The 21,986-nt window shown below is 42.8% G+C and overlaps 1 protein-coding gene across 5 annotated transcripts in view; it reads left to right on the top strand.

Annotated features, from left to right (window-relative positions):
- KIT (KIT proto-oncogene, receptor tyrosine kinase) overlaps window positions 1–21,986 on the top strand; it is an 81,192-nt gene that overhangs the window by 7,559 nt on the left and 51,647 nt on the right. For 3 of the 5 annotated variants that reach the window (XM_043513805.1, XM_043513806.1, XM_043513804.1), the window contains exon 1: window positions 163–351. The exons of the other annotated variants lie outside the window; for them this stretch is intronic. In XM_043513805.1, the coding sequence (XP_043369740.1) occupies window positions 177–351 (175 nt within the window). In that variant the 5' untranslated portion in view covers window positions 163–176. Of the gene's footprint in view, window positions 1–162; window positions 352–21,986 lie in introns of those variants that run through there. 5 annotated transcript variants of the gene reach the window in all.

Genomic DNA, 21,986 nt, shown 5'->3' with positions numbered 1-21,986 from the left:
GCCCGCAGATTTGTCAATCCCGTGGTGCTGAGGGCCCGGAGCCACTCTGGGAAGCGGTGGGCACCGCTTCCTTGCGGCCCCAGGGGGGAGGAGGAGCAGAGAACTCCGTGAGCTGTTCTTGCCTGTGGTTACCTCCCCTGAAGCTCCCATTGGCCAGGAACGGGGAAGCGTGACTAATGGGAGTTTCGGGGAGAACAGCTCATGGAGTTCTCTGCTCTCCCTCCCCCCGGGGCCGCAGGGACAGGGTGCCCACCGCTTCCTGGAGCGGCGTGGGCCGGGGCCAGGGCCAGGGCAGGCAGGGAGCCTACCCTGGCCCCAGTGCGCGCCCCTGCCATCCCGGAGCCGCTCAAGGTAAGCGGCGCCGGGCCGGAACCTGAACCCCTCCTGCACCCTGCACCCCAACTTCCTGCCCTGAGCCCCCGGCCTGCACTCCAACCCCCTGACACACCCTGCACCCCAACCTCCTGCCCCGAGCCTCCTGCCACACCCCGCACTCCCTCTTGCACCCCAGCCCCCTGCTCTGAGCTCCCTGCCACACCCCAACCCCCTACGATAGCTTGCACTCCCTCCTGCACCCCACGGGCAGGGGCGAGGGTGGAGTGGGTGGCGGGGGCAGCCGGGGGCAGGGTGTGATGCGGCCCTCAGGCCAACGTACGAGTCCTCATGTGGCCCTCCTGGTGATTTGAGTTTGAGACTCCTGGTTTAAACCTTTCTCTCATTCCAAAGCATTTGCTCATTATTTAAAATCAAACTCTGACTAGAATGCACAGAACTAGTTAGAAAACTGATTAAAACAACTCCTTTGCTTTGCTATTTTTACTGTGGGGTTATTTTGTTTTATTTATGAATTTTAACAGATTGAAAGGGTGTTCAAAAGGGCACTTAGGCACCTAACTGCTATTAAAAGCCAATTCTGCAAACAGCCATGCATGTGCTTAACCATACACATGAGTAGTCTCATTGGCTTGGGATTTGACACTGAAAACTGAAATGTATTGTTTGCTCACTGTCTAAGATTGCTGCAGCTAGTGATAAAAGCATAAAAGAATAGTATAAACATCTGTGTTTGAAGAGCGAATGTGACTCGTATTTTCAGGGTTACAATAATTAGAAGGTACAGTAAATGTTAATCTCATAATGGATTTATTATTTGATATTTTGATGGATTACTCCAAAAAGTAGGTTACCCAATAAATGTTTTCTGGTTTTGATATTTTTCTAATGCAGATACACAATAAGTAACGCTGTACTGCTCTTCACAAATCACCTGAGGGCAACTTAACTAAAATTAAGCACTATTTAATAACATAATCAACCACACATTCCTCTAGTTTTGCATTTGAAAACATGAAGTGATTAGCATTCAAAATCTCAGCCAACAGCTGAGTACAGAATCATGAAATAGAACTCCTAATGCTTGATACTGAGAAAACTTCAATGGACAAATGGGATAACTGCAGTGATAGATAAGGAGTACTTGTGGCACCTTAGAGACTAACAAATTTATTAGAGCATAAGCTTTCGTGAGCTACAGCTCACTTCATCGGATGCATTTGGTGGAAAAAACAGAGGAGAGATTTATATATACACACACACACAGAGAACATGAAACAATGGGATGTGAGTGGAACATAGGTTGATGATGCTGATGAGCTTAGGAAGATAAAGCTGACTTGTGTTTGTTTTTGAGAGCTTTATAAGTGAAATTTGAGAATTTAGATTTGAATCAGATAGGCTGTTACATTCCATATTAGTGCTCATTGCAAACATGACAAATGAGTCACAATGGTTGGGCAGTAGGGTGACTAGATCGCAAGAGTGAAATATCGGGACACATTGGGCGAGCTGGGAGGCGGGCAGGAAAGAGACAGACACAGGTGCACAGCCCTGACCGGAGCCAGAGGCACACTGGTCCGCCTGGCCCTGTGCTACCAGTGTGCCCCTTCCTGTAGGGGGTGGGCCCATGCTGCGCCACACAGCTCCCCTGCCCAGCGCCCCCTGGATCCACTATGTCCAGAACCCCCCTACAACTTTTCCACACAAATGCATAGTACTGTGCACGCACACACACCCTGCCCAGCACCCCCCTGCCCACAGCCCCACTACAGCTGCCCAGCACTCCATACAGATGCCCCCACTCACTAGTTTCCCAATACACACAGATTTCCCCTTCCTCCCTCCCTCCCAGTGCCCTTTCCCAGAGCCCCACCACCACAACTACACAATGCCCCATTGCCCAGTGCCCTGACACACACAGGTCTCCCCCAGTTCCCAGCACCCCCCAACAGCCTCTACTGTCTAGCACCCCAAAACACCCCCCCCACTACCCAGCACCCTCCACAACCTCACAGCCCAGCACCCCCCCACACACCTCCCAGACACGCACCATCACACCCTGCCCCCTTCCCTGTCCGCACTCATCAGCCCTGCTGGGAGGTCTCTGGCTCCTAGGGTGAGCATGGCGAGGGGAGTCTCCAGACTCCATGTGCTACGCCCACCACAAGCGCGAGCTCCGTGGCTCCCATTGGCTGGGAAAAGCGCCAATGGGAGCTGCCGGAGCTGTGGAGCAGGGCTTGCAGGCACTGGCAGCACACAGAGCCCCCTCCACACACCCCCCCCCAAGAGCCAGAGGGACCTGCCAGGGGGCAAGGTGGGGAGTCTTGGCGGTGCTTACCTGGAGTGGCTTCTGCCCCGGGAAGCATCTGGCAGGCAGGTCCCTCTGGCTCCTAGGGTCACAGGTTGGGGAAGGGCGGAGGGCTGTCTGCCCGCTCCTGGTACCTGCAAGCCCTGCCCTTGCAGCACATGGCACTCCTGCTGGTGAGTGGGCACCAGGAGCTGCCCCAGGATGTGGTGAGCAGCAGCTGCGGTCCGGACAATACGGATATGTAAAGTCGGGATGCGGGACAAGTCCCCTAAAATTGGGATGTCTGGTCACCCTATTGGGCATAGAGATGACAGATGTTTTTGACCAACATTTCCTTCTGTTTTCTGTTGGTAGTAGTCTCAACCAGGCAATGTTCCACATATGGTGAACTGGTGTATTCCTCATGCCTGATACAAATGCTGAGTTGAAGAACCTGAGCTGGATGGCTTTAAAGAGGAACTTCACTAGTAATCTCCTGTCATTCAGAAAACTAAGGAGTTGTAAGGGAAAAAGCTCCAAATTAACTAAAACACTCAGAAACACATGTTACTTTGCATATTGCCTACCTTAAACATTCAAAAATCATATCTACAACCCAAATCATGATATTGCCTTATGAATCACTTTTTTTTTTTTTTTAAATAATACGTTTTGGGTTTTCTATTTTCTGGTTTCTGAGCTTCTAGGGTGCCATTGGTACTATTCTCAAGCTTTTCTCTGAAGGCTAGAAACTTGCAAATTTTCTTAATGAAAGCCAAAACTCACATTCACATGACTCCAGGAGGTGAGGCTTAAAAAAAGAAAAAAACAAACAAATCCTAAATATCGCAAGACTCATAAATAGTTGGAGAGTAGGTAACACTGTGTTTTGACTGCTTCCAGTATGACTATTTGGCTTTAAGGGAGTTGGATAGAAAGGACAAAACTGTTGTTAAACCCAAGAAGCTGGCTAGCAAGGCAACACAGACGTGGAATAGAAGCGTTCTTTTGATGGTTGGAAAAGTATAATTTTTTAACTTATAAATGTCACATTAACTTCAGCAAAATTAATGTTTCTTCCCCGTAGGGTGGTAGACTTTTTTTTTTTTTTTTGTGGCATAGTCTCTGAAGGCTTCCTATTCCATAGCACTTCTAACTTGCAGTATTGTACAATGCATTGCTAATTTTTTCTTTAATTCTGATATCTTCACAGCTATATTAATATATTGAAAGAATGTTACAGTGCAGTAAAAAGAGGACAAATTGTGGGAATAAAAATAGCTGTACACTTTCAAGTGCCACCCATAAAGCACACTCCATCCATGCAAGATGCCAACATGGAATGCCACTTACAGTGGACCAATTTATATTAATTCAAATTGCAGTTGTGGCAGGAAGCCCTCCTTGTGCATATCCACGACTCTCTTCTGAGGTACTGGGAAACTTGAACTTTCCCTCCTAGACCAGAACCCATCCATACTGTTTGAAGACAAGGACCACTGGCCTGAGCAAGAGGGATGACCCAGGTAGCCTGTAGTCCAGAAGTAGAGTGGGCTGCCACCACTTCAAAACCTTGCCTAACAGAGGAGTGTGGGTGTGTGTGTCTCCTGCTACCAACCCAGTAGGGCCCTTGACTGAGATGGCAGATGTAGCCCCCACCCCATACACACATGACGCAGGATTCTTTGCTGGGTGGGTGGGGCTAGAGTGTTCCTCTTTCTGGGTTGGACTATAGCCTCCCTGAAGACAGAGCAGTGTGCCAGAGAAGAGGAGGGAGGTCTGAGCCTTCCTGAAGAAGAGCAACAGTGGGTCCTCTGGCCCCACCTTTACAGCAGACAGATCTTGTGGCCTCTTCTGCTACCACCATTCCAAGCAGGAGGTGGTGACTTTGTGGGGATGGCCTGTATGGGATGTGCGTAGGATCGCAGATTGTATGCAGTATAGTACACAATATATACACTGTGTAGACTATCAGCTTAAGGGGGCTTGCGGATGTGTGGTAAAATTGGGATTGAGCCATGAGCTAATGAAACAAACTGTTGGTTACAAAAAAAAGCACAGCCTTTGACTACGTGACATTAAGCAAATATAAATGGTGACTCTCACAAAGAGATCTCTTCAAAGACTGTCTAAAATTTATTTGCATTTGTGTTTGTATACATTGCAGTCATTTGCTTTTTGAATACAAGGGCCAGATTTGGAATTGTTTACACCAGTGTAAATCCATAGTACTGTCATTCCTTTGAGTAAATGAAGCTACACTGGAGTAAGTGGAGGTCAGAATCTGTTTCACTGCCTCTTTAATTTTGCCAAAGATGAAAATACCTGTAGCTAGATAGCACAAAGTTAGATGTGTTTATAAGCGGATGGACAAGTAGATGCAAAAATAAACAAGCAATAAATACTGACTAATTAGATTCCTGCCATTTCTTGTGCAAAACATATCACCTGCTTCTATTACATGGCACTTTCTATGGGCAACTACCTACAATCAACTCTGCATAAGCAATTAAACTGTGCATAGAAAAACTCTTCGTTAGAGGACTGTGTTAATATTTTAGGAAAGTAAAGACATTCTTGTAGGCAATATATATAAATGACTTATTTGTAATACATGCCAACATCTAAGATAAAAGTTAAAAAGGGAGGTTTAGTTGTTAAATTTCCTTGTCAAAAGTAGCCTGGGAAGAAATATGACAGATTGTCAGAAATGCATCTGACTCACTATCTGTATGACACTTCCAAAACCAAACTTTACACAGATTTTACAGAATACTAGAACAGCTACATGAAGTAGGTTTTACTAACCATGGTAAATTCTGGAGATGCTGCCAACCACCAGCTAATCTGCCCTACATAATGTTTCCTGGCCACAAATCATAAAAAACGTATACTGGAGCAATATGTACAAAGGCATTTCTATAGACCTACGTACAAAGAGATGCCCCTCTTAAAAATACGTATACAAGAGTTGGTAGAAGAGTTCAGTCTTAGAGTGAACACCAAGAAATGGGTAGCAACATCCCAAATATTAGCAAAGCTTATGCAATATTTAGAAAATGGAAATATGCATTGAGTATTCAGAACTATATAAAAATTATCAAACACAGATGCAATGAAGAAAATTAGTTTACATGGGCAATTAAATGTGGAAACAGACACAAACTTGGTGTCATATGGATGCATTATATGCAAGTGTGATGTCTTTCATAATGTGGTAATGGAGCCATGTAGGTACCTTAGATATGTCATGACTAAAACAACATTTTGTAATCAATATACATAATCTCATGATTCTGTGGCTGGATCTTTCTTGTGTCCATTTTTTCACTAAATGAAAACTGAACCTAAAAGCATAAAGCATATAATATATAGTGTGGCTTATTCATTGCTGTAATTTTGTTGAAAAAATTAACACAAAATAAAATATGTAGAGATAGTAAAAAGCTTTGGTCCTCTAATGCATTATTTAATGTGGTCCAATGTAGGAGTACAGATAACATAATTATACAGTTATTGGTATCTTTTACTCCTCTGAAGGTGCTGCATAGATGACTACCAGTGTACCTTTAATGAAATTGCTGCCATTTAAGAAAGTTGCTGCCAGGGCTTGAAATAATAATCATTCACATTGCCAAAAGTCCTACATTTCCTTCCTTAATTGAGCTTTTTCCAAATAACCATTGATTCAAATTGCAATCCGAGGGGAAAAAACTATGTGTTCCAAGTTTTTTCACTTGCCTTTGTTGGAACTACCTTTTCACAAATATCCAGAAAGCAACATTTCAAACCTGTGCTCATTACAAGAAACATTCTTTTAAAATGGAAACAGAATGAAAAGATAATGTACTTTTTAAAGTAAATGTCACCAAAAAAAGATTGTGAGGAGATTGAAAATCCATTAAGCAAATTGACCAGCAAATGTCGTGATGAATGAAAAACAGAATTTGAATAAACGAATTTTGTCCATTAACATGCTTTTCAATCCATTTTAATTGTTCTGTCTTAATTATTTTGTATTTTGTTTATTTAAATGTATAATGGCTGCAAAAAATAACTATTGGAGCAATTAGTTGATTAGCAATTTAAAAAACTAGAATAAAAAGAAAACAATACATTAGAAGGCAATGTCATTCTAGAGGATATGTAAAATATCAAATTTTACAAGTGTTACTGCAAGCAACTGTTTTATTTGGGCGAATGCCATGTTTATATTCACCACAGATCTGTACTCTATGGTTGTCCGTTTTAGTAAGAATTAACCATTTAAATTGTTTTAAATTCAGACATTCTTTCTAACCAGATTTAATTCAGTTGTGCATCAGGATTAATTCTGTTTATCGCTGAAAGATTCTACAAAATCTACATTCACTGTTGTATAAGACTACTGTGTGTACCTAGAATGCTTTGTTGCTATTGTAATTATTGAGACTGCTCAGTGCTGGAGAATACCATACCACTAATGTACCAGTAGCATGCTAGGTGTACTGTAACTCAAGAGAAGCAATGCAGGTAATTCAGCAGCTAGGCATTGTAGGCAGTCTAATCGAGAGTTAAGATTCTTCAGGCCTGGGGTGCCCTCTCCAGTCCAGTCTCTATACAAGCAAACCAGAGCTCGCAAGTTTCCAGGCCAGGCTCATTTAGTGTCTCTTACTGGGGACCCTACGCACTGGCTCCCTACCCAGTTGCTGCTGCTCCATTCCCTTGTAAGTCTTGCACAGACCTGCACTCAGCTGTAACGGCTGGCAGTCACAGGCTGTTCCCCACCGTGAAAGCTCTGCATGCAGTTCCTGGGATTCCGCTCTGCATCCAGCTTCTTTGTAGTTCCTGGCTTGCTATTCAGCCACTGCTTTCCAAAAGGGCCCAGACACCTCACTGGAGTACTGGGTTGGGGTTTTTACCAGTAGTACCTTAATTCTTGACGCCATCACCACCTTTTATTGTGTTCCTATTCAATGTGTTAGGTTTGAAAGATAAGGAAGTTAATGTTAAAAGACACAGATTGTTGAAGACCAAGTTTGATAAACAGCAGTACCCAGGTTAAACTTATTCTGTTGTCCTTCCCTTAGTGACCACGAGCATTCAAAGAATTCAAAACTTTAATACAGCTAATAAAGAAGTAGCTCAGGAGCACCGTTATTTGGAATAAGCATAATCAACATATATTAACTCTGTTGAATATGTTGGACAACAAATACTTCGTTCTGTAGAAAGATTAGTCTGATTTGTGCAGCTCCTGCAACATGTTTGGTGACAGCAATGGAAAGGTTGAGTTTTCAACCTTGCCTTCTAAGGCTTTGTCTACACTAGCAACTTATGTTGGGCTAGTCTACACTTGCAGTGTTAAAGCTCTGGTAACATGGCTCATGTAGTTGCAGCAGAGCACTGTGAGAGAGCTTTCCCAGCGCTCTAAAAAAACCACCTCCACAAGGGGCGCAGCTACCAGTGCTGGTGTACTGTCTACACTGGCGCTTTACAGCCCTGAAACTTGCTACACTCTGGGTGGGTGGTTCAGACTGCTGAGCGAGAAAGTTGCAGCTCTGTAAAGTGTCAGTATAGACAAGCCCTTGGTAAAACTATGTCGTTCAAAGGTGTGGACGTAGTTATACAACTGCTGGTGTAGACAGTGCTATGTCGATGAAAGAAGCCCTCCTGTCGACATAGCTACCACCTCTTGGGGAGGTAGAGTACCTATGCTCATGGGAGAAGCTCTCCTGGTGACGTAGGTAGCGTCTTCACTGAAGTGCTACAGTAGCATAACTGCACGATGCAGCTGCACCGCTGCAGCATTTTAAGTGTAGACAAGTCCTCAGACTGAAGTTGGGGAAGGGAGGTGAGAATGCACTTTCTCAAACAACTGAGGCCTGTCTTTTAAATATGCTAAATACTCATGATTCTAGTTGGATTCACTGGGAGCTACAGGTGCGCAGCACCTTTGAAAATCATATATTTTATCACACACTGAAGTGTATTTAATTCCCCTTTTGTGGGAGGCGCAACAAATTCAGCATGGGCAGCTTTCTTTTTCAAAGTAAAAGGCAACTCTGCAGGCCTTATTCACTGAGAAGCATAATTTAAATGCTACATGACATGGCTCTCCGATTAAATTCTAGACAATTGACATTTTGTTATTGCTAAACTTCTAGTCTAGCATGAGAGGGGTGCCTAGTGAATGGAATGGGATAGGACAAATGGGAATTACTTTTCTCAACTATGTAAAATTTAATACTTTCTCCCCTTTGGAGAAATTTTGGAGAGTTTCATATACCAAAGTAAGTTACAGCTGTCCCTGTGTGACTGGTATTTAAGATGTAACCTTATTTGTTTCCTTTTGGCATAAATTGAAGGATAAAAAAAATCTAAGTGAAAGGAACTAAAATCCAGATTCAGTCATAACTTTACTTGAGTATATTGTACATTTTCATTGTTATCAACACAACTTATTTCAACTCCTATATAGTATTTAATAAGAATCTGAAAATGTGGTGAACAAGAACTGTGTGGTATCCTTTAAGATGAAGTCAGTGCTCAAAGAGATAGGAGATGAACAAGAAATAGTTCTCAGCAAGTTTACTGCAGCCTTGCAAACAGTCATGAAAATGTAGTTACTTGAATTTAAGATCCCAAGAGCACTTGTCATGGAAAAATATGAAAGGTAGTTCCAGTTCTCATTTCTTCTCCATAAACCCAGTCCTGATTATTTAGAAAATTGTGATGGATCAATTATTTTCATTGTGTAATATTAGTACAACTTAATTAGGAGCCATTTATCACTATCAAGATTATGAAGAGTGTGCAAGGTTGAGCTCATACAAAGAATCTGTATATTAACCCAGGTTCTTATATTGGCTCGACTGCTATCGAATATTGGGTGGAGGAGAGGGAAGGATTTGCTCTAAGTATATGGTAATGAGCCTGTTGTTTTATTTTGGGGTAACTTTCCACTCCTGGCTGAGCTGTAGAGAAAACATCAAGCCACAATTCTGAGAGTACAGGAAAAAGAAGTACATCCTGAGGTCAGAGTGGCTTGGGCTTGGGATGGAGAGAGCCAGTGGCTGTGTGTGAGCAGGAGGCCAATCTGAGACTAGAAAGCTGAAAGCCAGGCAGGAAAGCAATCTGTTGCTGGCAGGTGGATACAGCACAGTGCCCTTCAGCAGAAGATGTGAGGGGAGCATATATGCCCCAGCAGGAGATTTGTAGGATGTGGCCTCAAATGAGATGGTAACCATTATACCCCTGCTGTGGGCTGCCCCTTGGGACTTGGTTAGGAACAGTTGGGTAGATTTTTGTAGTATCTGTTGAAGACCTTGTGGCTAGGCAGGTAATTGCACCTTGTGCTGCTGGAAGCCAGAATAAAGTAATCCTCTCTCACTTCCTTGGAATCCAGAAATGTGTAGTGGGGACCCACCAAGGACTACAGCCCATAGAGCCTAGTGCCTGGACAATCTACAGTGGTACTCAGAACATCCAACCAGATCTCTAGTGGGAACTGATGTAAAATGGCACTCACAGCAACAACCTGCGGTGGAGTCAGTTACCACATTATGGTCAACACAAAACTGAAAATACTTTACTGTCATTGCTATTTTTAGCTTTGTGATTTATGTCCATTTTCAAAGAAATGGGGAAGGTAGTTTAAAAAGTGTTAAATGTAAGGTCTTGGGGGGTGCTTTTCAGAGAACGTAGAAATGTAGGACTGGAAGGGACCTTGAGAAGTCGTTTAGTCCAGACCCCTGCGCTGAGACAGGACCAAGGAGACCATCAATGAGAGGTGTATGTTCAATCTGTCCTTAAGTACCTGCAATGATGGGGATTCCACATTCTCTCTTGGAATCTTATTTCAGTTCTTAACTATCCTAATATTAAGAAAGTTTTTCCTAATATCTAACCCAGGTCTTCCTTGCTGCAGATTAAGCCCATTATTTCTTGTCTGGCATTCAGTCCTCTTTATAACAGCCCTTTACATATTTGAAGAGTGTTATCAAGTTCCTCCTCAGACTTTTTTTCTCAAGACTAAATATGCCTAATTTTTAAAACCTTTCTTCATAGATCAGGTTTTCTAAACCTTTTATCATTTTTGTTGCTCTTCTTTGGAATCTCTCTAATTTTTCCACATCTTTCTGAAAGTGTGGTGCATAGAATTGGCCTCACTCATGCCCAGTAGAGTAGGACAATTACTGCCCAGGTCTTGCATATAACACTGCTTTTAATAAACCCAAGAATATTAGCCTTTTTCGCGATTTAATCATGTTCAATTTGTGATCCACTATAACCACAGATCCTTTTCAACAGTACTACTGCCTCGCCGGTTATTCCCTATTTTGAAGTTGTGCATTTGATTTTTCCTTCCATAAAGTAATACTTTGAACTTGTCTTCATTGAATTTCATCTTTTTGATTTCAGACCAATTCTCCAATTTGTCAAGATTGTTTTGAATTCTAATACTGTCCTCCCATGTGCTTGCAATTCCTCCCAGCTTGATGACATCCGCAGATTTTATAAGCATACTCTCTCTCTAATTCATTATCCAAGTCATTCATGAAAATATTGAATAGTATCAGACCGAGGACTGACTCCTGCGAGTCTTCACTAGATACATCCTCAGTCTGACAGCAAACCAGTGATAATTACTCTTTGAGTATGGTCTTTCAATCAGTTGTGTACCCACCATATAGTAATTTCTCTAGTTTGCTTATGAAAACTAGTTTGCTTATGCATGTGAGGCTGTCAAAAGCTTTACTAAAATTAAGATATATCATATCTACTACTTCCCCCCATCCACTGGGCCAGTAACCGTTTCAAAGAAGGAAAGTAGATTGGTTTTGCATGATTTGTTCTTGACAAATCCATGTTGGCTATTCCTTATAATTTTTTTTCCTCTTGGTGCCTACAAGTTGATTGTTTAATAATTTTTTTCAGTATCTTTCCAGGTATTGAAGTTAGGCTGACTGGTCAGTAATTCCCTCGGTCATCTTTTTTCCCCTTTTTAAAGATAAGTACTAATTTTCTCCAGTACTCTAGGACCTCAGCAGTCCTCCATGAATTCACAAAGATAATTGCTCACAGTTCCAAGATTCCTTCAGCTAGTTCCTTAGGATGAATTTCATTAGGCTTTGCCAATATGTTAATATTAATTGTGTTAAGTATCTGGTCACCTTTTGAGTGAAGACTAAAGGAAAATAGGCATTAAATACCTCAGCCTTCTTGATGTCATCAGTTATTAGCTCTCCTTCCCCACTAAGTAAAGGACCTATACTTTCCTTCATATTTCTCCTGTTCCTAAAATATTTAAAGATCATCTTCTTGGATTTTATGTCCCTTGTTAGGTGTAACTCATTTTGTGCCTTAGCCTTTCTGATTTTGTCCGTACGTGCTTATGCTATTCTTTTGTACTCCTCCTTAGCAATTTGTCCATGTTTCCATTTTTTGTAGGATTCCTTTTTTTATTTTCAGGTAATTAAAGAGCTACTGATGGAGTCATATTGGCCTCTCACTATTCTTTCTTTCCTTTGCATTGGGATAGTTTGCAGTTAAGTCTTTAATATTATCTCTTTGAGAAACTGCCAGCACTCCTTAGCTCCTTTATCCCTTAGATTTTCTTCCCATAGAAGCTTACCTACCAGTTCTCTGAGTTTGTTAAAGTCTGCTTTTTGGAAGTCCATTGTCCATATCCTACCATTCTCATTCCTTTCTTTCCTTAGAACAATGAAATCTACCATTTCATGATCGCTTACCCCCAAATGGCGTTCCGCCTTCAGATTTGCAACCAATTTTTCCCTCTTTATCGGAATGAAATTTAAGGGTATGTCTGCACTGCAAAAAAAAAAAAAGAAAAGAAAAAAAAATGACCCATGGCAATGAGTTTGAGTCCAGGTCAACTGACTTGGGCTTCTGGGGATCATGCTATGGGCCTATAATAGCAGTGAGGGGGGAGAGTCTCAGAGCCCAGGCTCTGAACCAAGCCCAAATGTCTGCACAGCTATTTTTAGCCCGATAGCACAATCCTGAGTCAGTTGACCTGGCCTCTGAGATTTGCTGCTAGGGTTTTTTTTTTTTTTTTTGTTCGTGTGTTTTTTGCAGTGTAGACATACCCTAAAATGGCTGCTTCCCTGGTTGCTTCCTCTATCTTCTGAAACAAATAGTTGTTCCCAACACACTCCAATAACCTATTGGACATTTTGTGTCTTGCCATATTACTTTTCCAACAGATGTCTGAGAAGTTAAAGTCTCCCACTACTACCAGGTCTTGTGTTTTGGATATTTCTATTTTTTGTTTTAGAAATGCATCATCTGGCTCCTCTTCCTGAATTGATTGTCTATAATAGATCCCTACTTACCCCTATTTTTTCTCTTTATCTTTACTCAGCAACTTTCAACTAGTCTGCTTCTCACCTCCTTCTAGATCTTAGAAGAGTGGTTCTCAACCAGGGGGTCCCCAGAAGTATGGCCAGCATTAGACTCGCTAGGGCCTGGGCAGAAAGCCAAAACCCCACTGCGCAGGACTGCAGCCCAGGATCCCGAGCCCCACCACCCGGGGCTGAAGCCAAAGCTTGAGCAACTTAGCTTTGTGGTGCCCCCTGTGGCATGGTGCAATTGCCCTGCTTGCTACCCCTTAATGACAGCCCTGGTTTTTATATGCGGGAAAACAGTTGTTGTGGCACAGGTAAGCTGTGGAGTTTTTATAGCATTTTGGGGAACCTCAGAAAGAAAAAGGTTGAGAACTCCTGCCTTAAAATCATAGAATATCAGGGTTGGAAGGGACCTCAGGAGGTGATCTAGTCCAACTCCCTGCTCAAAGCAGGAACAATCCCCAACTAATCATCCCAGCCAGGGCTTTGTCAAGCTTGACCTTAAAAACCTCAAAGGAGATTCCATTGTCTCCCTAGGTAACGCATTCCAGTGCTTCACCACCCTCCTAGTGAAAAAGTTTTTCCTAATATCCAATCTAAACCTCCCCCACTGCAACTTGAGACCATTAGTCCTTGTCTGTCATCTGCTACCACTGAGAACAGTCTAGATCCATCCTCTTTGGAACCCACTTTCAGGTAGTTGAAAGCAGCTATCAAATCCCCCTTCATTCTTCTCTTCTGCAGATTAAACAATCCCAGTTCCCTCAGCCTCTCCTCATAAGTCATGTGTTCCAGTCCCCTAATCATTTTTGTTGCCCTCCGCTGGATGCTTTCCAATTTTTCCACATCCTTCTTGTAGTGTGGGGCCCAAAACTGGACACAGTACTCCAGATGAGGCTTCACCAATGTCAACTAGAAGGGAATGATCCCCTCGATCTGCTGGCAATGCCCCTACTTATACATCCCAAAATGCTGTTAGCCTTCTTGACAACAAGGACACACTGTTGACTCATATCCAGCTTCTCGTCCATGTAACCCCTACGTCCTTTTCTGCAGAACTGCTGCCTTGCCATTCGGTCCCTAGTCTGTAGGGATGCATGGGATTCTTCCGTCCTAAGTGCAGGACTCTGCACTTGTCCTTGTTGAACCTCATCAGATTTGTTTTGGCCCAATCCTCTAATTTGTCTAGGTCCCTCTGTATCCTATCCCTACCCTCCAGCGTATCTACTACTCCTCCCAGTTTAATGTCATCTGCAAACTTGCTGAGGGTGCAGTCCACGCCATCCTCCAGATCAATAATCAACAAGTGTATATATTTTTGATGTATAGCACACAATTGCCTTCCTTTTTTCACTGCTTGTACTTACCGAACACCCTATACCCCTCTATACCAATATTGCTGTCATAAGATTTATCTCATCAACTCTCTGTGATGCCAATTAAGTGATAACTTAGCTTAAGTACTAATACTTCCAATTTTTCCTGTTGCATTTCTGTATAAAGAAAAGGAGTACTTGTGGCACCTTAGAGACTAACAAATTTATTTGAGCATAAGCTTTCGTGAGCTACAGCTTACTTCATCGGATGCATTCGTTGGAAAATACAGTGGGGAGATTTATATACACACACAGAGAACATGAAACAATGGGTTTTATCATGCACACTGTAAGGAGAGTGATCACTTAAGATGAGCTATTACCAGCAGGAAAGTGGGGAGAGGAGGAAAACCTTTTATGGTGATAATCAAGTTGGGCCATTTCCAGCAGTTAACAAGAATGTCTGAGGAATAGTGGGGGGTGGGCTGGGGGGGGAGAAATTACATGGGGAAATAGTTTTACTTTGTGTAATGACCCATCCACTCCCAGTCTCTATTCAAGCCTAAGTTAATCATCAATGTAGCGCAAGTAGAGTAGGGGCATTAGGGGACGAGAGCTGAGAAAGTGTTGTTCTAAGTCAGCTATAAAAACGTTGGCATACTGTGGGGCCATGTGGGTACCCATTGCAGTGCCGCTGATTTGAAGGTGTATATTGATGACATCTTCATCATCTGGACCCATGGAAAAGAAGCCCTTGAGGAATTCCACCATGATTTCAACAATTTCCATCCCCCCATCAACCTTAGCCTGGACCAGTCCACACAAGAGATCCACTTCCTGGACACTACGGTGCTAATAAGCGATGGTCACATAAATACTACCCTATACCGGAAACCTACTGACCGCTATTCCTACCTACATGCCTCTAGCTTTCATCCAGATCACACCACGATCCATTGTCTACAGCCAAGCTCTACGATATAACCGCATTTGCTCCAATCCCTCAGACAGAGACAAACACCTACAAGATCTCTATCATGCATTCTTACAACTACAATACCCATCTGCTGAAGAGAAGAAACAGATTGACAGAGCCAGAAGAGTACCCAGAAGTCACCTACTACAGGACAGGCCCAACAAAGAAAATAACAGAACGCCACTAGCCATCACCTTCAGCCCCTAACTAAAACCTCTCCAACGCATCATCAAGGATCTAGAACCTATCCTGAAGGACGACCCATCACTCTTACAGATCTTGGGAGACAGGCCAGTCCTTGCTTACAGACAGCCCCCCACCTGAAGCAAATACTCACCAGCAACTACACACCACACAACAAAACCACTAACCCAGGAACCTATCCTTGCAACAAAGCCCGTTGCCAACTCTATCCACATATCTATTCAGGGGCACCATCATAGGGCCTAATCACATCAGCCACACTATCAGAGGCTCATTCACCTGCACATCTACCAATGTGATATATGCCATCATGTGCCAGCAATGCCCCTCTGCCATGTACATTGGTCAAACTGGACAGTCTCTACATAAAGAATGAATGGACACAAATCAGACGTCAAGAATTATAACATTCAAAAACCAGTCGGAGAACACTTCAGTCTCTCCGGTCACTCTATTACAGACTTGAGGGTGGCTATCCTTCAACAAAAAAACTTTTTTTTTGACAGACTCCAACGAGAGACTGCTAAATTGGAATTAATTTGCAAACTGGATACAATTAACTTAGGCTTGAATAGAGACTGGGAGTGGATGGATCATTACACAAATTAAAACTATTTCCCCATGTTATTTCTCCCCCCCAGCCCACCCCCCACTGTTCCTCAGACATTCTTGTTAACTGCTAGAAATGGCCCAACTTGATTATCACCATAAAAGGTTTTCCTCCTCCCCCGCCCCCTTCCTGCTGGTAATAGCTCATCTTAAGTGATCACTCTCCTTACAGTGTGTATGATAAAACCCATTGTTTCATGTTCTCTGTGTGTGTATATAAATCTCCCCACTGTATTTTCCACCGAATGCATCCGATGAAGTAAGCTGTAGCTCACAAAAGCTTATGCTCAAATAAATGTGTTAGTCTCTAAGGTGCCACAAGTACTCCTTTTCTTTTTGTGAATACAGACTAACACGGCTGCTACTCTGAAACCTGTCATTTCTCTATAGACCTCTAAGATGTTGAGCAGATTCCCCTACTGATTTCTCTCTTCTTACTCATATGACCCTATTTGAATTTTCCTTGTCCCTCCAAACATCGAATCCTGTGTTAACATTGCTTTTTTTTTATGTTAACCTGTGGTCTTTTGTCACCTGCTCCCTTTGAACCTAGTAAACCCTCCTCACTAGTTTAATGAGTCGATGTGTGAAGATGCTCTTTCCCTTCTTTGTTAAGTGGACTCCATCTCTTTAGGGGTGCCATTTCACATTTGGGGGTGGGAGGGAAGTGGATGATTTTAACTTTGATTCCGGGGACTACTTAGGCACCTGAAAACTAGGGGTTTTTTTCAGGTAATATTTTAGAAATTAGCTGACAGGAGCACTTTATCTAATTTCTGTATAAAAAAAAGAGAACTAAATATATATTAGACCCATTGACCTCTAATACTAACATGTTCTGATATCTTGCATCAAGTAACTTAAGACACTAAGTAGATTTAAAATTTTAATGTATATTCTTACTCTTGAATACAACACTTGAAACAACTGTAGAAAAATCTAGATTACTTTCTGTCATTTAGGGTACTTAATTTTTGCAGTTCACCAAGCTTGGAATAGATCATTTAACTACTGGAAACATCCTACGAGGGCAAGGCTCTGTGAGTTTATGCTGCACCTGCCTTGGGCTCTAGGAGTGTTACCATGGTACAAATAATAGACCAAAAATTGGCTTTAAACAGAAGTGAAACTGACACTTTCAAGTCACTTTCACAGTAGTGCCAACCCCGAATGTTCAAAAATCCCGAGTCAGGCTCAGCAAAAATCATGGGATTCACTTAAAAATCATGAGATTATGTATAAATAATAGATGTGATGTTCTTTTTATTTGCCTTCTGCCTTTTAAGCCTTTAGGGTGCACTGGGGTCACATTGTGAAACTTCTCCCCAGCCACAAGGGCTAGCAATTTACCTTTTCTTTAAGAATGAAGGCTGAAATCATCAGATATCCATTTGATCCCAGGAGCTGGGGTCCAAGGAAAACAATAATTATAAGGTTTCAGAGTGGTAGCCGTGTTAGTCTGTATCAGCAAAAACAAAAACAACGAGGAGTACTAGTGGCACCTTAGAGACTAACAAATTTATTTGGGTGTAAGCTTTTTGTGGGCGAAAGCACACTTCATCAGATGCATGGAGTGGAAAATACAGTAGGAGGATATATAACAGTACATGAGAAGATGGGAGTTGCCTTATCAAGTGGAGGGTTGAGACAATTCAATTAAAGTGGGCTATTATCAACAGGACGAAAAATCACTTTTGTAGTGGTAATCAGAGTGGATCATTTCAAACAGTTGATAAGAAGGTGTGAGTAGGGGGAAATTTTTTAGTTTTTGTGTGACTCATCTACTCCTAGTCTTTATGCAGGCCTAATTTGATGGTGTCCAGTTTGCAAATAAATTCCAGTTCTGCAGTTTCTCGTTGGAGTCTGTTTTTGAAGTATTTTTGTTGAAGAATTGCCACTTTTAAGTCTGTTATTGAGTCTCCGGAGTGGTTGAAGTGTTCTCCAACTGTTTTTTGAATGTTATAATTCTTGGTATGATTTGTGTCCATTTATTCGTTGGCCAAACTGGACAGTCTCTACGCAAAAGAATAAATGGACACAAATCGGACGTCAAGATGGGGCTAGCTTCCTATCCATTGGACCAGCCTGAGAGAATTGGGTTCTACAGACACCGTCCCCCCCCTCCATGGACTTCCTCTATGACCTCGGGCCAGTGCCTTAGGGACATTGTTTCAAAAGGTTTTTAGGGACCCAAAGATGCAGCTAGGCATCTAGTGGGGTTTACAAAGCATCTAACCTTCTAAGCGTTTCTGAAAATCTTACTAGGTGCCTAAATACCTTTGAAAACCTGGCCCTTATTCTCTCTGTGCCTCAGTGCTCCATCTGTATAATGGGGATAATAGCACTGCTCTACCTCACCAAGGTGCTGTGTGAAGAAATAGGTTAGACACTGTGAGGCACTCCGATCTGCAGTGATGGTGCCATATGCTATCCCTTGCCTTAGTTTTGGCCCCTTCTTTTCACCTATCCCCTTCACATCTCTCTCTTCTGAATGTAACCTTGGTTGTATTTCTTCTGAGTCCGCTGCATTTACCCTTTAACACCTCCCCTCCCCCGCAGAGGGATTCCTGTTTTACAGGCTCATTTAACTTTAATTTCCAGCCCTTTCTTATCTTAATCACCCCACCTCTGTTTGTAAACAAAACACTGACTCCCTGCTCCAGGGGCACAAGCTGGGAGCAGCACCTCTTCTCTGGAAAATTCACATTCCACACTGGAGCTAAGACGTGTGCCAAAACTCGGGGAGGGCGGAGGGTGGTGGAGGGGAGACAGAAGCCCCCCCATGCACCCTCTAAATGGCATCCCTGCATCCGATCTCTTCCCAGTCCTTCTTCCTGAAAACAGCATCTCATGGTCAAGGAAGTGAAAGCTTCCAATAACACATCTGCACAATCAGGCATTCATCTCCAGAATAAATGTGTCCCTGCCTGGGCTCTTACCCTCAACTGGGAGGATGGACAAGAACCACCTGAACCCCCAACTCCTTCACTCTTGCTCCCAGAGCCGTGTAGTCACTGCTGAACTACTCAGGGTCATACGTGGCAGTATCATTAGTGCCCACTGGGATGAGCAGCATGGGGTAGTGGTCAGAGGGACAGATGAGCCTCAAGAACCTTTTTGTAATGGCTTGGATGTGGGCTTCAGGCAGGTAGCACACCTCCCAGGACTTTGTCAGGACAGTAAATGGATGTCTCCATTCCCCTCGGAAGGAAGTCCCTGACCACCAGCACTCTATGCCTCTTCCTTTTGGTGCAGTGGCTGTTAGTGTCCCAGTCTTGGGTCTGGTGGCTCCTCCTCTTCAGACATTGGGGTCTGCCCCTTCCCCACCTGTTTCCAGTATATTATACTGGTGCTTGATCATGATGGATGGGGAACCTGGGTGGAGGGTGGAGCACTGTCTACTCCCCAAGTGGTCAGAAGCCAGTTTCCTCCTCATAAAGCAGCTGGTTCTTCTTCCTCTTGTGCCTCTGTAGTTACCTGTAGTTGGCTAGCATCCTCTGTGCATCCTGGTGAAGAAATCCTTGTGCTCCCAGGGGATATTCAGACAAGCTACCTCTTTTTGCAGCTCTCTTGCCTGCTTCCTGATGGACTCCAACAACAGACACCTCTCTCACTGGGGTGGTCTCTTTGCCTTGCTTTTGTCGGCGGGGATGTGCAGGCCTCATTCCCAGCAAGTCAAGACCAGGGCCTGGGTGGAAGCCTCCAGGGTCAGTATGCCTGGCTGGTGTGGGGGCTTCCTCAGGAGCAGGCAGAGGAAGAGTTAGTAGTGGTGTTGGCAACATGCCATTTTCCTCCTAATGCAGGTTCTTCCTTGTAGACTACTTGAAAGTTAAAGAGGGTGCGGGGTGGGTGTGGGGGGAGAACCAACCCCTACCTCCTTTTCTCAGTCCACTTGTAAACTCCTTTAGTCTCTCAGCTTCCTTTGTCTTGCCAGCGACATGTCTTTTGAACTAAAAGATAACATAATTGTAAGAAAATTAGGATAATAGGAATCTGTATATTGAAGTGTGTATTACATTTCAGTTAATGTCTTTCACATGATATTGGCTCTACTGTAAAGCTCAACTAAGTTATATTCCTGATGGTGTTTTTGGCTGATCTATCCTTAATGTGTAAGAATCTTCTCAAACAGATTTTCTAAGAATCACTTCTGGTCACTTTTGTGCATTGCAGACCTGCTATAAACTCCCAATTCCATTAATTTCTGATAATTGTGTGGCAAGGGGGAAACCGAGGCACAGAAAGGTTAAGTGATTGGGACACGTTACACAGGAAACCCGTGTCAGAGCTAGGAGTAGAACCCAGATCTCCTGACTCCTAGTCTCATTCTTCAGTTGCAATCTAATCTCTTTGAAGTGGTGGTAGCTTGGGGCAACACGAAGGTGCTTACGAACCTAGTGTAAATTTCCACCTGTCAGTGCCTTTCCCTATCATACAAGCACTACAGCTCAAATGGCTTGAAGCTAACAAGAAGCCATCAAGATTCCACACTTAAGATTTTTCCACTTTTACTCACTCCAGAAGCAAAGCTTTTTTTGTTTTTTACATCTCCTGATCTTTGTAGGATCCCTCCATTTTGACTTGCGATTGTTATCTCTCTCTCCATCAGTATTCTCTAGAGCCGTATCATTCTCTAATTCCTTCAGCCCTATTTTTCAGCTCTCCCTTCTGTTGCAGAAGTCACTATTGCCAAATACCCCACCCCGCAAATTTGTGGCTTACAAAGTCTTTTCCAGGGTACTTCAGTTCTTTTTTTTTAATAAACGGTATTGCTCACAGTTGATCCCAGCATTCTAATAATTAAACAAGCTTTGATAAACTAAGGTAATCGGGATGGGTGAAAGTGACTGTTTAGCTATGGAACACTAACTTCATGTGTCTGTCGTTTACTCCTACATGTGCCCCAGCTCTGTTCAAAACCAACTGTAGGCATAGTCCTGTTTCTGATGTTAAAAAGGTGTATACAATCTGTTTGGGATTAGGGGGATCAGAAACTGTTGAAAAAAAATCTTCAGGCTTCCATCACTTAATCACTCTTCCCAGAGACATACACACCCAGCCTTCATCCCACTTACTATCTATAAACCATACTACTTTAAGTTAATTAGTCTTCTTTTTTAAAGATCAGAGATATTTAGGGTGCATAATACTAAGCATATCTTGTTGTCTTTCACTTTTATAACCCTCATTCTCCAACTCCCTTCCCTAACAGATGCATGTGCAATGCCTTGCCATTGATTTCAATGAGCTTTGGATCAGATCCTTAGTTTGATGACATCACTCAGTACGTTAAGTTTAATTTAGGTCGTAAAAACTTTGGGGCAGAAGCCTGTTATTCTATGTTGCTTAGAAATAATTGTCCTACATTTTTTGTATCAATGCCCTGAAATGTAGATTGTCTGTTACTGGAGCATTCATAAATCATGTATTTTGCTTTCTAAATGCTATAGTATGTTTGTTACCACTGCTTCTTTCCTTCCCCCTCCCCCCCAACCCCAGCACATGAAACTTACATTGCTACACTGGACATACAGGCTTTGCTGTAAACATTGGGACAGGCCCTGTATCTCAGTACCTGCTGGAAGCTGAGTGTGTTCAGCAGCTTGTCGGAGGTGCAAGATGGGAGCCTACTGTAAACATAGGTTTCAGAGTAGCAGCCGTGTTAGTCTGTATTCGCAAAAAGAAAAGGAGGACTTGTGGCACCTTAGAGACTAACAAATTTATTTGAGCATAAGCTTCTGCATCCGATGAAGTGAGCTGTAGCTCACGAAAGCTTATGCTCAAATAAATTTGTTAGTTTCTAAGGTGCCACAAGTACTCCTTTTCTTTTTACTGTAAACATAGTAGACTTTGAACTCCTGACTTGAAATATTATATGCAATAGTCAAAGCAGAACTAAGTATGGCAGA

Source organism: Dermochelys coriacea, chromosome 4, assembly GCF_009764565.3.
Source record: "Dermochelys coriacea isolate rDerCor1 chromosome 4, rDerCor1.pri.v4, whole genome shotgun sequence".
In the NCBI taxonomy this organism is placed as follows: domain Eukaryota; kingdom Metazoa; phylum Chordata; order Testudines; family Dermochelyidae; genus Dermochelys; species Dermochelys coriacea.
Note: the sequence above shows the minus strand (reverse complement) of the source record. Positions and strands in the feature narration are given on the sequence as shown.